The sequence below is a fragment of the Acomys russatus genome, chromosome 9, assembly GCF_903995435.1.
Source record: "Acomys russatus chromosome 9, mAcoRus1.1, whole genome shotgun sequence".
NCBI classification, from domain to species: domain Eukaryota; kingdom Metazoa; phylum Chordata; class Mammalia; order Rodentia; family Muridae; genus Acomys; species Acomys russatus.
Genome location: NC_067145.1, coordinates 22,795,416 through 22,813,161, shown reverse-complemented (window position 1 = coordinate 22,813,161; position 17,746 = coordinate 22,795,416). Strand labels below are relative to the sequence as shown.

The 17,746-nt window shown below is 41.2% G+C and overlaps 1 protein-coding gene across 1 annotated transcript in view; it reads right to left on the bottom strand.

The window, feature by feature from the left end:
• Window positions 1–17,746, bottom strand: part of Dnah5 (dynein axonemal heavy chain 5) — a 245,260-nt gene that overhangs the window by 76,389 nt on the left and 151,125 nt on the right. Inside the window, exons 51-55 of the mRNA XM_051151015.1 lie at window positions 16,428–16,626; window positions 14,621–14,793; window positions 9,577–9,707; window positions 5,321–5,474; window positions 3,806–4,073 (exon numbers count right to left, since the gene is read on the bottom strand). Coding sequence (XP_051006972.1) covers window positions 3,806–4,073; window positions 5,321–5,474; window positions 9,577–9,707; window positions 14,621–14,793; window positions 16,428–16,626 — 925 coding nt within the window. The remainder of the gene's footprint in view (window positions 1–3,805; window positions 4,074–5,320; window positions 5,475–9,576; window positions 9,708–14,620; window positions 14,794–16,427; window positions 16,627–17,746) is intronic.

The window sequence follows — 17,746 nt, the reverse complement described above, 5'->3', positions numbered from 1 at the left end:
TAACCTATAAAGTAAAATCAAATCTATGGCAACATATGTATTGTGTCCCCACTGTCTATTCATGACTGAAATGGATGAAAGAGAAATATCGAACACAGTTTTAACTCCTAGAATTTTTCAAGGATCATGTATACTGTATTTTAAAATTATCACAAGCATTTTTATAAGAAACAGCCTATGTGTATAAGAGTTGAAAATAGAAATGTGAACAATTTAAGTAGCAGAGAAAGAAACAGAATCTAGGGAGCCAGAGATGGCTAGCACAAACATAAGGAATGGTGGCTTTTTATCCCTAGTATCTGATCAGTAAATTAAGTTCTCAGTGGAAGATAAGGGACCACTCAGCAAGTTGCTTGAAAATAAAATTTACTAAACACTAAAAGGTAATGAATTAAAAGACTTGTAACTCTTGTTTCCCAACTAAGTTAATCCAAGTGTTGTAAGGAACAGTTCAAACTTCAATAAGTTTAAATCTAGGCATTAGAAACACGAAGAATTCATACCTGTGAAGGAATTTTTTAAATATTTTATATTTTATAAAATATTTTATATTTTATTAATTTATTAATATTACATCTCAATGGTTATCCTATCCATTATATCCTCCCATTCCTCCTTCCCTCCCTCCTATTTTCCCCTTACTCCCCTCCCCTATGACTGTGACTGAGGGGGACTTCCTCCCCCTCCCCTTGTATATGCTTATAGGGTATCAAGTCTCTTCTTGGTATCCTTCCTGCTATCCTTCCTCTGAGTGCCACCAGGACTCCCCATCCAGGGGACATGATCAAATATGGGGCACCAGAGTTCATGTGAAAGTCAGACCCCACTCTCCAGAGGGTCCTACAAACCTACAAGTAGAACATTATGATAGGCAGATTTGGGCCGAGGGGTCCTGCTCAAACTATGGCACCAGCCAAGGACAATACATGTAGTAAACTTCAAAACCCTACCCAGATCTAGCCAATGGACAGCAACTTTTTTCTGTATTTATTTTTGCAATGTTAGGCATGAAGGTCAGGGCCTCACATATAACAGGCAAGTGTCCTACAGCTGAGGGGACCACATAATGGAAGGGACATTTACTGTGTGGCAGATATAACTCAAACTGCTTTGGTTGTCATTATGAGATGGCTTCCAGGATGTTACCATTATTTTAAATCTTCTTTATGTTCACTGTGTAAGGAATGCCTTTGAATGGACCACATCTCTTGGTGAAAACATATGCTGGAAAGATGCTTTATATTGTAAAACCTTTGAAATGGTCAAATGGTCCCCAAAGCTTTCTGGTGGCTGGCTACTAAAGACTGCCTGCCATTGAGTTATCCAAAGAGCATGTACACCGGTCCACGTTACTTAATTTTCCCTATTCCAGATGTATCAACAAACTAAAAATGAAATTCCTTAGAATTTATCTAATTTTACTTATTTGTATTTTATAAGTAACTGGTCCACGTTACTTAATTTTCCCTATTCCAGATGTATCAACAAACTAAAAATGAAATTCCTTAGAATTTATCTAATTTTACTTATTTGTATTTTATAAGGGACAAAAAAGACAGGTGGCTACATAAACAAAAGATATCCCTTACTGGTGATCTCTGTTAACATAAATGATTATGAACAAGGGTGTAGATAAATGAGAGAATTTTTGGTGGCATGAGCTAAGCCCTAGGTTTAATCCCAAGTATCACACACACACACACACACACACACACACACATACACACACACACACACATACACACACACACACATACACACACACACACAGACACACACACACACACACACATACACACAGACACACACACACACATACACACACACACATACACATACACACACACACAGACACACACACACACATACACACACACACATACACATACACACACACACACACACACACACACGAGCGCATGAGCATGTCAGAAAAGTACTATGATTGCTAAAGCAATTCAAATCTAGTATCGAATTTCTGAGCTTTTTTTCAATGAGAAAAGCACAATCACTTAGTGATATTTTTAATTGAGAATATTCACTCATTGAGATTCTAAGTAAAATGCTAACACAAAAGTGAAGAACAAGTTAAGTATTCTTCATTTAAAATGCTTGTTGTAAAACTATTTTTTTTTTTTAGTATTAAGCAGTTGCTCAAAATATTTTAGATTTTGAGTCATTAGAGATTTTCAGATTAAGAATACTCAATCTTTATTCCTAAATTTTGTGTGTAGAGATAATACTAAATTCAAACTTAGCATCCTTAAAACAACTGAAGTAATAGTTTTTCTAGAAAGCTTATCATTAATTTTCCTTGTGTGTGTGTGTGTGTGTGTGTGTGTGTGTGTGTGTGTTATGTGTATTTGTGATATATATGCAGGTTCACACACAGGTACAAGCGCAGAGGCCTGAGGAGAGCACTGGGGTCCTGCCTCATCATTGTCGCTTCCTCTCTTTGAGACAGGCTCTCTCACTAAACCTGGAGCTACAGTGGTACCCAGCAAGCCCCAGTGGGTCTTCCATCTCCTCTCCCCAATACACACACTTACAATGGTGGGATTACAGAGGTATGTACAGCTGCACCTGAGTTTTTACATGGATCCTAAGGACTCCTGCAGGTCCTTGTGCGAGAGCAGCACCAAAGCCAATGAGAGAAAATCCTTCTGGTCCAGAGAATGGAATCTAGGGCCTAGGTGGAGACCTAACATTCCAGGTGAGGCTGGCCAATCAGCTGGCCAAAGTAAGATAAGAAAGTCAGTTCCCCTCACACCATAGCAAGGGAAGGGAGGACTATTTAGTTCTTTAATGAGATTGTGTACTTTTCCTTCCCAGAATCCCTAGCCCTAGCATAGACAGCAGTTCACTGGACCACAACCAAGCAGCCCCATAAGTCCGCCTGCTTTTCTAAATGACGCAGACAATGTGACTTCTTTTCTTCTTCCTATCTCTTTTCTAAGCACACTTTTTCGAACACCCTGGGCATCCCCCAACATCTTTGGCTCCCTTACTGTTTCCCCCAAGTTCCCCTCTCCGGTGTGGCTGCTTGTGCATCACTTGCCTAACCTCCACGCCAGCTTAGTCAGCCTGGCCTTTTACCCTTTCTTCTGCATTCCCCTCCTCTGGGCAGCTGCTGAGGTATAGGGCTTACTTGTCCTGGGTTTTTGTTTTCTTTTAATATCTAACAGTATTGTCTTTTAAGGTTCTGTTTCAGTCCACCCTTAAGTTCTTTCATTAATGAGACTAAGATCCCTAGGAGGAGATGTGGATTTTCCTTCTATCACTTATGCTTATAAAGCAAGTGTTTATATCCACCAAGTCACCTCCCAAACCCAAACTTCCAAACTGTAATAAATAGCAACCTAATCTGTGCGCAATAAAATACTTGTTGTGCATGTATTCGCCATCCCTTTCACCATGTAGGACTAATAAGCAAGACTCAACAAACACCAAACAAAGTGCATTTCACAAACCGTGATTAAGGCAAAGCTTTTGAGTATCGAAAAACGGTTCACTGGAGAATTAATCAAAGGTGGAGAAATGGAAGACTTCACTCTCTGGCAACCATACGTTCGGAGAAGAAAAAGAAAAAACAGCTCCCAAGTTTAAAAAAATATATATATAAAAACTAAAATAAAAGAGCAGCATCTTGTAGCCAAAGTCCTCCCACACTGGGAAGAGAGAGTTGTTCAGCCCAGTACAGACAGCTGGTAGCAGGAAAAGTAAAAGATCAAGTGATAAATAATAGAGTAAACGAAACCCCTGCGAGCGAGAGAGCACAGGACAGCATTATTTCCATCACACTCACCAGCAACTAAAGCATCCTTGGGCCACCGGCTGAACCAGTCAATCGTGCATCCGGAAATCAGAGCAGGGAACTTCAAAGCCCTATTGCGAAATTTCTCTCCGACGGGTGAGAAGCAGAGCACCACGTGAAGGTTCCCTCGGACTCTGCTCATGAAGTACTCATACAGGTTGTCATTGGTAGGAGGGCGCTTGGGGTGCTCCTTCCTCATGGCTGACATCAGGTCACTATTAATTTCATCAATTTCATCCCGAGCAAATAGGTTGGATACCTGAGAAAGAAATTCAAGCATCTAAGTTCAATATCTACATATGAAACACATCAAAATATATACTCGGGGGGGAAAAAAATCCAAGACCTCTCCTCCGTGTGTGCTCTTACTTACGTTTGACTTTTGAAAGTGAACTTAAAACTTTCATGATGAACTGCACCACATCTTAACGCACACGATGGTTCTGCGAGGAACTGCAAAACTACAGCCCTGACAGAGGGCCAATGGGTACACCAAAGCCTAGATTTCACAGCTTGCTCCCGTTACTCATTTTTCACATCACTGTCATAAATGCTTAGCTTCACATCTAATTGGGAGTTTTATTCTTTAAAAACCTAATAGAAAATTCTCAAAAAGAATCCCCCACCCCCAAAAAAAAACAAAGCAATAGAAAAAAGTCATTTCTTTTTTTTTTTTTTTTTAAGGATTTCATTTTTTTTGTTAATTTATTCTTGTTACATCTCAATGTTTATCCCATCCCTTGTATCCTCCCATTCCTCCCCCCCACCCCCATTTTCCCATTATTCCCCTCCCCTATGACTGTTCCTGAGGGGGATTACCTCCCCCTGTATATTCTTATAGGGTATCAAGTCTCTTCTTGGCTACCAGCTGTCCTTCCTCTGAGTGCCACCAGGTCTCCCCCTCTAGGGGACATGGTCAAATGTGAGACACCAGAGTACGTGAGAAAGTCATATCACACTCTCCACTCAACTGTGGAGAATATTCTGACCATTGGCTAGATCTGGGAAGGGGTTTAAAGTTTACCTCCTGTATTGTCCTTGGCTGGTGCCTTAGTTTGAGCGGGACCCCTGGGCCCAAATCTGCCTATCATATTGTTCTACTTGTAGATTTCTAGGACCCTCTGGATCCTTTTATTTTGCTATTCTCCCATGCATCTCTCATTTAGGGTTAGGGTTAGGGTTACAAGGAATTCCCGAAATTTGTGGATAAATGGATTGAGCTAGAAATGATCATAATGAGTGAGTTAACCCAGAAGCAGAAAGAATCAAATGGTATATACTCACTTATATCTGCATACTAGCCCAAGGGACATGTCCCACGAAAGCCTTCACTTACCAGGAAACTGGGACAGAGGGGAGGGCATCCTATTGGGACTCTAAAAAAGTCATTTCTTATTGTCAGGTTCCTAATAACATTAATTCAAATTTCTAACAGAGTGAAAATGGGGTGTTCTGTGTTGGAAAGAATCCAGAGAGGCAAAGGCATGAAAACAACTGAGCTCCCACCTCGCCTGATGACAAAACGTTGTTCATGTATTCCAAAAAGGACTCATCTCGGATCTCGTTGTCTGTGAAAATGAAAGTGACTCCCTTGCCTTGCTGGCCCGCGGTCCTATACAAAACCTTCAGGTCTTCCATCAGATTTGATGTGTTGTAGGATCTGAGGAAACGTGGCCATTGTGTCAGTCACTAAAACGTGTCCATAGAAGGCAGGCGAGCGACATATGCTACCTAGCCATCAAACAATGCTGGTTTTATTCTGTCATATGGATACATACTGCCTATGAATTTTAGCTAGGCAACTGATTCATTAACTTCATACTTCATAGGTACTGTAATTAATGTACACAAAAGCATCCTCACGGAGAAGTTAAACCTGAAACATAACTTTTTTTTTTTTAACTCTGTTCCTTTTATTAGCTGTAGCTCTTAAAAATCATAACAAAGAAAAGACAACGTGTAGACCTTCTCTTTCCTGCCTCACCTGTCTTTTCTTGATTAAATAATTTAAATCTTGAAGGATCAACTTTCAGTCTGTTTTTGGAAGGTAATACAGCTGAAACATAACTTAACACAAGCAAATATCATTTGCATGCACATATGTCATGTGACTATGTGCAGATACTATTTTGAAAATACATATTGACAGGGGTAATACTTATTGGACATGTTAATGAGAAGATTTATTACACACCCAGTAACAAATAGCATATTAGAGGACACCTCATAGATTGAACTAGAACTAAAATAAATCAATTCTACTTTTTGTGATATGGGAGAGAAAAGCTGAATCATGGCCCACAGTGCCCTTCTTATCTTCCAAAATTACTGTTATCCTTATATCTTTGGATTCCACATAAAAGAGTTGGTTACGGCACAATCGGAACACTGCATCAGACTAGCAGCAAACTTTTGAAATACACCCTACCATCAATCTCCTTCCATTCCCCCAAAGCAATCTGCAGGTAGAAATAATCCTACAATCAAGGAATAAGAGAGCAATGTCCACACAGAGTAGTCCATTACTGCCAAGAGTATAAACGAAAACATTTTGGAGACTTACTGAATTACTCTTTTCTCTCTCTCTCTCTCTCTCTCTCTCTCTCTCTCTCTCTCTCTCTCTCTCTCTCTCTCTCTCTCTCTCTCTCTCTGTGTGTGTGTGTGTGTGTGTGTGTGTGTGTGTTTAAAACAAATCAGAATTCCAAGTAGAATGAAGTAGCCACTTGACCTTTTTTAGAGATACTAAATATTTAGCATATAAAGTTTGTCTCTTTTAATATCATAAACTAAATCTACAGTCGCTGTCTTAGTTATGGCTTCCATAGCTGTGGTAAAAGCCATGACTAACAGTAGGTGAGAAAGCTAGAGTCAGGGGCTGAAGCAAAAGGCACAGAGTAACGCTGCTTACTTAGTCCATATGGCATATTTAGCCTGCTTTCTTCAAAGCCCCAAGACCTGAGCTCCATCCTCCAGAGCCCTTATTTAAAAATAAAAGATGGGCACAGTGGGAATAGAACTCCAATCCTACAGCTCAGGACAAAGAGATGGGACCAACTAGTCTAGCTGAATTGATAAGCTCTAGGTTCAGCGAGAAGCTCTGTCTCAAAAATAAGATGGAAAGTATTGAAGAAGATGCCTGAGATTGACGATTGACCTCTGGTCTGCAACACACACACACACACACACACACACACACACACACACACACACACGAGAGGTAGAGGACATGAACAAGTGAGAGAGAATGCAAAGCTCATCTCATCCAGCTTCTTGAATGGACAGGAAAATTACTGCCCTCCGTATGACCAATGGCTGTGCATCCCAGGCAGAAGGCTCCACAGGCCAACCTTGGCCAACCATCTGTGGCTTATGTAATTAGACGCTCTCTAAGGTGAGCAAGACCTTGCCTTTCCTCTCATTGGCAATGGATCATTTTCAATGTGACGTGCAGAGGAACAAATTTGTCACCGTGAGAGTTGTAGGTGTTTACTGAGCCATTGGGTTGCACTAGGAGTCACACTTGACTAGACACCTGGATTGATTGCCAATCCTGCGGGGCCATCAATTCCCTGCCCTGCCTAATGTCAGGCAATTTGCAGGCTCTCTGAACTGCAGCTGCAAGATGGACTACAGCTACCTGACCTCCTAACAAACTTCTTTAGAAAATCCAATTAGCTCAGATATGTAAAAGCGATTTGAAAATAATAAGGTTTTATACGAATGTTGGTGACAAAAAAAAAAAATGAGTCCACTCACCTTCCTGTGCAGGTTACCTGCTTCGCTAGCTTGGCACCCACACACAGACTGTTATTATATACATGGTAGCAAGGGCTATCTCTGTCATCCCTACTACTTGTATTAATCAGTAATCTTTGGATTCATTCTCCGAAGAGAGTCCCATAATTCAGACCAAGTATGACAACCTCAGCTTGAATAACAGCATTTCCAACTCCAATATTTAATAACTTTCAGCCTCCAAGACAGCAGGTGCATTTGGGTCTCCCTCAATGAGACAGATCAGTGGCATGCTTCCCACAGATGCCAGGTAAGGAAGCCTTTCTATCCCCATTTGTCTGAATTAAGGACTAATGAGGTCATCTCAGCTAAACTTTTTAAACTGGCTTTATGAAACTTTGACTTGTGTGAGTCACCTCTACTTCCTGTTCACTTGCTAACTCAGCGTTCTACTTAACACACACACACACACACACACACACACACACACACACACACACACACATTTACTGGTGACCCATCAGTGCTTTCCCATCACTTTATGGTGATATATCAGTTCATTATTATCTGTTTAAATGCCTCCATGATTAACAAATTCCCACGTGCCATCTGACATTCCGAACTCGGCCACATTTGATTCTTCCAAGGAACAAAAGCAACTTGCCATAATGCTAATTTCACAAGGCCAATATTTTTGCCTCAAAACTCAAAAGTTCTTCTCCAAGAATTCCTACTCAGATGGCAGGTTTCATTTTAACTTCATTTATTCCAGAAAGCCTCTCTCATGTGTCTGCCTTTGTTTACCTATTAGATACCACAGCACCTACCAGCCATATTTTATTCAGTGAAATGCTCATCATCTGTCTCCTTTAAATTGCTCTAACACCATGATGACACTGGCTAGAGTTATCTATGCTATTTATTGGTTAAGGACTATCTCCCAAAGACCTATGTGTTAGCAGTTTGGCTACTAGCCTGTGACGTCATTGGGAAGTGACAGAACCTTAAAAAGTGGCAGCTCAGGGAGCTGTTTTTGAGGGGGTTATTAAGATGTTCTTTCATACATATGTACTCCCTTTTCTCTCCCTCCATGTCTCCATCTCTCTTCTCCCACCCACCCCATGGGTGCACCTGTCCCTCTATCCCTCTCTCTGTCTCTCTGTGTTTGTGTGTGTGTGTGTCTGTCTGTCTGTCTGCCTGTCTGTGTGTGTGTGTGTGTCTGTCTGTCTGTCTCTGTGTGTGCGCACATGTGGGTATGTGTGTCTGTGTTTGTCTGTCTATGTGTGTGTGCGTGTGTCTGTCTGTCTGTCTTTGTGTGTGTGTGTCTGTCTGTGTGTGTGTGTGCGCACACGTGTGTGTGTGTCTGTGGTTATGTGTGTGTGTGTGTGTGTGTGTGTTGCTCCTCTTACCTCTCTGTTTCCATGAGGTTGGCAGTCTTGCTCTACCACACACCCATACACTGCCCATCATGATTTTCCCACACTGCAAATCTACAGAGCAACAGAGCTAACCAGACATTGTTTAAAACTATGGGACAAAATAAATCTTTCCTCCTTAAGTTGATGATCAGTTACTTTTCCACAGTAACAATAAGCTAACACAATCTTGTTTCCCCAGTCAGTGTTGAGTATCTACTCAATATTCACCAAATACTTTAAAGTGTTTGCATATATACTTTTTCATCTATTTTTCATTATACTAACATTGCTGAAATCTGAATTCACATTTATGATATATAAATGTCTTCTAAAATGTACGAAGGATATATTTAATGCTAATACTATATAAAACTTAAAAACAAAGAAGTGACAATGCTCTATAGTAAGAGGCTTAAATGTTTTAAAAGAAAGTTACTAATGGAAAATATCCTGGTCCATGACAAAAGCTAAAAGGAAAAGACATGTTGATATTCAAGTAGGAAAACTACTGTGATTCTTAACATAAATAAGAAAATGCATTCTTAACTGCTGGTGACCTCTGAGAACCTTTCCTCAAGATCCATTTGATGGTAACATAAAAGCTCTTACCTTGTCAGAGTGATCTGGAAAGAGGTATAGCCAGCAATGAACGAAGCTAACCTTGTCAGACTCTGTTTTCCTGATCCGCCCACACCAACCAGGAGGGCATTTCCCCGAGGAGTGCGAAGAACTCTTGAGATCTACAACATAAAGCAGAAAAGACTCACATCTTTCAATATGGAAATTTACCATTATATTATGCACTTGACATAAAATAAAGCAAAACGCAAGTAATAACTGATGAGAGAGAGAGAATTAGCCTCTCTCTGGGATGAAGCTCCTTATTGGTTATCTGATACAAAGTGGGGAGCTCTGAAGCCACACAAACTCAGACACAAAATGGGTTCAACAGGTTGTATTTATAATATATATATATATATATATGTGTGTGTGTGTGTGTGTGTGTGTGTGTGTGTGTGTGTGTGTAATAATAATGAAAAAGAGGTTATCAATTTAAAAGTGGAGGTACATTAGAGAGAGAAGAGGGAGAGGACCTGGAGAAATAAAAAGGGGGAAATCATGTAATTTTATTTTAACAAAACACCATATTTTAAAATAGTAAATAAAAATTTTTAAAATAAAATAATCATTTGGAACACAAATGTGTCTCAGGGTCAGAATAGAAAGCCCTACTGCTTAAGAGAAGGGAGCACTTCTGAAGGATGACAGCACTTGGGTTGCACTACCCAGTGGCAACTAGAGAGTTTGCCACCATGACCACACAAAGTGCCAAGACATTCCAGATTGTGGCTGGCTCTGTTTACAAGAAGAAAACTAAAGGGAACTTTGTGGTGCCCTTTTAGCATGTGTAAGCTAAGACACATGCTTGGAAAGATGGCAGAAATGCTGGGACAATGCCTGTTCTCAGAACTCAGAGCAGACCACTGACGACAATATCTTCCAGATATGGAATCAGATAGCTTAAATCATGGGAAAGAGAACTACTCAAGAATAGCCATGAAGAATAACAATGATGGAAGGAAAAATGTGCATGAACACATTTTTACCATTTGGCAAGGAGGTAATACCTTGGTTTTTACCAAGAAGTGATAAAAGAAGGGTTAGGAGTCTACTCTGCCTTGCTCAGTAGACACAGATGATCCCCAGGCCCCCTCCTGGTAGTAGTTCATTACTTCAGCTTTTGTTATATTGAATGAAATACTCCCATCAGGCTTCTAGGTCATTCTAGAGAGGATCCAAGATAGAACTCTGGGTGATCTTTTTACCTTTTGTACTAACCCTTTCCCTCCTAAAATTCACATTTTACCCAAAGTATTGCTATAAAATTTGCTTTTCTAAGTCCAATGACAGCGAGAAGTAAGGGCTGAAGATAGATCCTGATGACTCTGGCTAGATTCCTGAAGCATTCCATCTTGACAAGGTCTTCTTTTTTAAAAATATATTTTATTAATTTATTCATATTACATCTCAATTGTTATCCCATCCCTTGTATCCTCCCATTCCTCCTTCCCTCCCATTTTCCCCTTACTCCCCTCTCCTAGGACTGTGACTGTGTATATGGTCATAGGGTATCAAGTCTCTTCTTGGTAGCCTGCTATCCTTCCTCTGAGTGCCACCAGGCCTCCCCACCCAGGGAACATGGTCAAATATGGGGCACCAGAGTTCGTGTGAAAGTCAGACCCAACTCTCCACTCAACTGTGGAGAATGTCCTGTGCATTGGCTAGATCTGAGTAGGGATTCAAAGTTTTCTGCACGTATTGTCCTTGGCTGGTGCCATGGTTTGAGCAGGACCCCTGGGCCCAGATCCGCCCATCATCATATTCGTAGGTTTCTAGAACCCTCTGGATCCTTCTATTTCCCCATTCTCCATTGCTTCTCTCAACTAAAGTCCCAATAGGTTGTCCTCTGCTCTGTCCCACTTTCCTAGTAAGTGAAGACTTTCATGGGACATGCCCCTTGGGCTAGGGTCCAGATATAAGTGAGTATATACCATGTGACTCTTTCTGCTTCTGGGTTAACTCACTCATTATGATCATTTCTAGTTCAGTCTACTCAGCTATTAAAAACAAGGAATTCCCGAAATTTGTGGACAAGGTCTTCTTAAGCTTCCATCCTCAAAATGTCCCTTTTAACTCACTGTGTTCCACTCCAGCCTGGAATACCACTGGGTTTACAGCTAATCTCCCAAATTTTGAACATGTGGGAAAGGGGCCTACACTATCTGCCTCCGTATGGACCTAGAGCTGAGGGCAGGTGTGTGCTTTGGTTTCCCCAGCTTCCTGCTCTCAGCCAGACTGTTACTCTATCAAGGTGCTGTGGGCAGAGAGCATGCTCTGCAACTTCTTATACCCCACTTGGTATAAATTAAAAATGGTTAAAAAAGACAGATGAAGAGCAACCAGAACCACACTAGAACCTTCTGTGGTCGCCTGGTTGCCACTTCATAGTACTGACCCTGTCCTGTGTTTGATGTGTATGAATATATTAGAGGATTATGTAAATTTCTGTATTTGGTTTTAAGAAATTGTCATTGTATCTTTACCTGGAATTTGACTAAGGTATTAAATTGAAATTTCCATTCCCATTTTCTGTAATAAATCATCACATTAGAAAGGTGAACAAACAAATAGAAGGTGTTAAAGTGAAATTAAAATGTAAGCTTATTCTCATTAAATTTGAAGATGATAGGAAAAAGAGCATTAAAGTGAAGCCCTTAAATGGGGCTACTTTGCCCAAGGTGTAGACTGAGGTAAAGATCTTCATGTTTTGATTTAATCAGCAAATCTGTAAAACACTAGTGATGCCCATCATGACCTGCAACACTCATGTTCCCACAGGGATGAGGGACCTGCTGGTGGGAAGTGTGTGTGTGTCTGAGAGAGAAAGCAACTCCACGGAAACATCAATGCCTCGGAGAGCTGAGTTCAGGCATGTGACTGGAGTTTAATCTAAGTCTTAGAATGTGTCTTGAAGTTCACAAAGAAGATGGCTTGCTGGCTGGACGTGGAGGCACACACTCATAATTCTAGCAAGAGAATAGAAGGGTTGAGACCAGTCTTTGATACATAGTTGAGAACTATAGTAACTGAGCTACGTAGCAAAGACTTTCCAAAAACAAAACAAACACCATGGAAGGAAGAAAGGAGGGAAAGATAGAAGGAGAAAGGGAGGGAGGGAGGAAGGGAGGGAGGAAGGGAAGGAGAGAGGGAGGGATGGAAGGAGGGAGGGAGGGAGAGAATGAGAGATAGAGAAGGAAAGATGCAGGACAGCAGCTGAGATACAAATTATCAGAGTCAGCAAAAGGCATGAGGCGGCCCCACCAGGGCTGTAACAAGGAAACAGAAGTAGAACAGGCTACACAGTGTTAGGGACATTTGTTTAAATTCCAGATAATTTAACAGAATCTTGTGTATTTGATCATCTCCCAGAGACTCAGAGGAGGTTTTCCTTTATGCAACCCATTGTCCATAGGAAATAAATACCCAGATCAATAGTTTGGAATTCATACTGATGAGGCATTCCAAAATCAGGTATGTTTAACCATAGACAGTCCATTTTTCTAAGTTATACACTAAGCAAACTGTTCCCCCATGGGTTGATTGCAATATCAGGGCCTAGATCATGATAAGCCAGTGACAATATAGTTTAAACTTACACACACACACACACACACACACACACACACAGATACATATATCACTTTGGGATGTCTATTGCTGTTGAAATATGACAAGCCCCCAACCCTACGAGGAACAACAGGCCCACTCATCTGCTGTGAGATGGCTTGGGTGCAAGGGTGATGCCCTCCATCCACTTGCTCCTTTCTACCTGAGGCAGTCAGGAGAGTTTGCTTGAGGTCCTGGGAGAGGGTGAGCTAGCTCATCCCCTCACCAGCTGAAGCACTCTGAAGAGTTTACCTGCACCTCTCCAAGGCAACATAGTAGAGCTGACCCTAATGGTGAAGGCTCTAGTGAGCCACCTCCAAGGGTGTGAGAGCTGGAGAGCTGAAGAGCTGGCCTCACCCTTTCCTGCAGGCTATAGCACTTGGGAGAGTGGGCCTGGTGCTTCAATTTGGCAACACAGTGGAGCTGGCTCTGGAGGCCACGCCCTGGAGGCACGAAAGCAGGAGAACCAACCTTACTTCCTGCTGATGGTGGCCTTGTATAGCCTAGCAGGAGCAGTGACAGAGACCTCACCCTGGTAGTGAGAATGCAGGGAAAGCCAGCAGGCTACCACCCAGGCCCAGATCCAGGGCTTTGAGTTGGGCCACCCTAAAATCTACATCGTCTGTGAAGTGTTAAAGTACCTGAAAGGGGAGACCCAAAGCTGTAGGGTCTCCATGACCCTGAGCAACAACAGGATAACCAAGAGGAGTTCCAACGAGGACCCAGTATGATGGTACAACGGAAGCCACAGACTTCGAACTAGACCAATGGCTTATGGCAATAAACCTTGGCAAGTTAAGATATGTGAACATACTGTGACACACTACAGCTTCTACAATGACATATATTCTATGCCTTGTTTTAGTGTGTGTGTGTGTGTGTGTGTGTGAGTGAGAGAGAGAGAGAGAGAGAGAGAGAGAGAGAGAGAGAGAGACCCCATTTCCTTCTCCTTTCAGCCTCGATGTGTTCCATTCTACTTTCACCTCCATGAATGACCAAACTGAGTACCTGATGTGAGTGGAACGCTGTGGTAATTTGCCCCACTTATCTCACTTGATGTCCTTTAGACGTGGGCACTACTTTGGAACACTACTCTTTACACAATGCAGAAATAAACAGAATTTATTCTTTGAACTCAAATAAACCACATTCCTCCTGGATAGCAAAAACACTGAGCTAGAAGCTGAACATCAACACTGAATAAAATTCTCACATCGCACATTGCAAATATACATGCTCTTATTTTAAGCCTATAATGTGTGACATGTTGCATTCAGCTTAGAAAGTCAATTGGAATGTGACAGTGAGTTTGCTTTTAAACTGAGTGCTCCCATAGGAAGAGAAAATGAAGGGAGGGCGTAATATTGTGGGTGAAGCCAAGTGTCCGTCATCTCTGACAAACTCCTTGGTGACGTGGTTGCTGTACCTTGACTAAGTGGACCATTGCATCTGTGAAGAACACCATGTCCATGCCAGTGCCTCGGATGCTCTCCTTATAGAGCTGCAGGAACATACTCAAGCGCTCTCTCAGCTGATTAAGGGACTGGATGGGCTCATAAAGCTTTGGCATTTCGGCATCAGCCTCCTCCGATGTTTCACCTTGGCAAAAAAGCAATACGTTTCTTCAAATCACTTAACTTGACTACTTCTGCCTAAATTAGCACCCTAGAAAATGCTACAATGTAATATTAAGTAGCATTTTCATCAAAATGCCATATTGTAAATTTTTAAGAAAACAGAAAGCAGGTAATAGTAGAAGTATTAGGATTTTAATAATCATAGGCAGATAGCTCTTCCATGGCTAGAAAGAACCAGATTCGAATGATGAGTGGTTGGTTTTATTTTTTTATGAGAATTGACAATTAAATACTATGTCTTAAAGATCATACTACAGACATGAGCCTATTAGGTAAAATGGAACTCAAAACAAGTGGGTATTTAACATCAAAATCTTAAGAGAAGTAAAGAATTATATGACTCTTTGGGAGGAACATGATAAAGGAAACCCTCTCAGAAATGTTCGACTTGAGCTTCAAGAAATAAAGTATTTTGAAGTCACAGGCTATCAGATGTTTCCCTGGGGCCACTGCCCACACCCCAGATGAAGCAGTTGCACTTTGCTCCTTCAGTCATCGTTCTCTATTAGAGGATGTGGGATACAAATGAGTGTAATGAAAAGGATAAATCTTAGCCACCGACTTTCAAATGGCCTTGCCGTACTTTTGTAGGTACTTGGCCTGATTTACAAGAAATCCTTCCAGCTGCAGAGGAAGCCGTGATGTTCTTCTGTAGTTGTCCCTCAGAAATTTTTACCACCACCAATGAGAGGTGCTGCGGCCATTCCCAACCATTTAGAAAATGTAACTACATTAGCTCAGAGTGCCCTATAGGTCATCGACGACCTCGGTTCCTCCTGCCTCTGTCTCCTAACTGCTGGGACAACAGGCCTGTGGCTATGTTCCCTGTTTATGAAGCTTATGGAGTCTAAAGCTTTACATGTTGTGAAGAACACAGTGCGTATCAACTGAGCGGCATCCCCAATGCCGGCAGCCTTTTTAGAAATGAAAGCTGACCAAAAATCAGTCCTCAGTTTTAGATGGGGGGTCTTTTAATGAAGAATAATATTCATTTTAAAACCAGTCAGCTCTGATGTGAAAGTCAGGGCACTGTCTCTTTTCATAAGTAAAATTAACATATCTCCACTTTTTCGCGGAACCAATCACAAAAAGCAGCCTGCTTATCACTCGTTTCTTCTAAGTTATATGCCCGGGGTTTCTCAGAGAATTCAGATACCTGAATAAGAATAATCACTGCCATTTTTGCTGCCTTTTATTTGGCAGTGATGATGGCCTACGGCTTCCCAAACGTTCTACAGATAACACTTCGGTTTTTTCACACTGCCCATGATGTGATGATATTCACATTTCTGCCTACAGGGATGAAGAGGGTGAGCTCGAAGAGACTCGGCCGATACTCAACCCCTTCCCTCTGCCTCTGAGAGACCACAGGTCGTGGGCGTGGTCTTCCTTCCTGGCCCACATAAAGGTCCTTCGCCTTTGAACTCCATGATTCTACACTGACCCACTCCTCCTGTCCCTAATGAGGACCTACTTGTCCCGGGCTTGTTTTCTGCACAGGAACTGAAGCTCGGTCAACTCACAAACGTTCTATCACTAGACGTCTCCTTGGATGGCACCTTTTAGAAAACTTCAAACTCCTGCTCAGTAGCTTACCTGTGGCTTCTGGTGCATCCCTCAAGAAATCCACAAAGTAAGCATCAACGCCACAATCCACCACCGGTGTTTTCTCTTCACCAAACTCCTCCTCTACCAAACTGACTAAAGTCTTATCAAACCAGGTCACGTCCCCGGGAGTGCTGAAGCGGTCAGCTATCACACGTTTACACTCATGTTTCCACAGCCTGAGCAGGTCCTGTTGGAGGCACAGTGAAACGCGTCATTAATTCTTCCTGTGCCATAATTGAGATTTCAGGCTGAGATGCCATAAAGCCTCAACTTTCTGACTTTCAGATACAAACTATATATATATATATATATATATATATATATATATATATATATATATATATATATAATATGCCCACATTTCTATTTGAATTTATCTTATTCGAGCATAATAAAGGGAAATAGAATTTATTCTTTTGTGGTCTTAATTAAGAAGAAAATATCCCCAGATTAAAAAAAAAAAAAAAAAACGTAACAAATTTACCAGATCAATCAACAAACTAACTGATGGTGTGTGAGAAGGTGTCCATTTGTTATTAAACTGATTACAATGTTTCCTTTCATGGGCCATTTATAGTGCAATGTACAGTATATCAGCAACTCTTATGCGAATTCAATAGAGATTTACGGAAAACATATTTAATTAGAATAAATAAGAAAAATGTTTCAAAAATAAATCTGGCGTATCTGAATGAAAAAAAAAAATCATGGGCCAAAATTCACTGGGACCTGGGGAAAGTTGATTAGACAACAGTCCTATTGCATTCTAAGAAAAACAGTATATGACGAGTTGCATTATTTACTGGCTTCATTATTTATTTCTTGGTTTAAAATACTAACAGGCATTTCTTACCTTTCAAGTCAGGTTCCATTTCTGATGGCAAAAAAAGCTATTTAGTTTCGAGAGGATAAAAGTTTCTGTTAAGGAATTGTTTACTATAGCATCGATTGCTAAAATTGTTTGCACTGACCAGAAGGGAGTGACCAGAATGAGAACTGAGGAAGAGCAGGTGAGAATCACAGCCCATAATGCTGTCAGTTTACTAATAATGCCTAGAGGGAAAACGCCACTCGAGAGCAGGCCAGATGGCTCCGAAAGTAAGGCTGTCTGCCATGCACGCTTCATGCCTTCAGTTTGATCCCTGGAACCGACATCAAACTGGAGAGAACTTACTCCACAAAGTTGTCTTCTGACCTCCACATGGGGGCCATAACATGTATGTGTGCGTGCGCACATACACAATAATAGTACTTGGTTTTTTTGTTTTTTGGGGTTTTTTTGTTTTTGTTTTTTGTTTTTTTTGCTT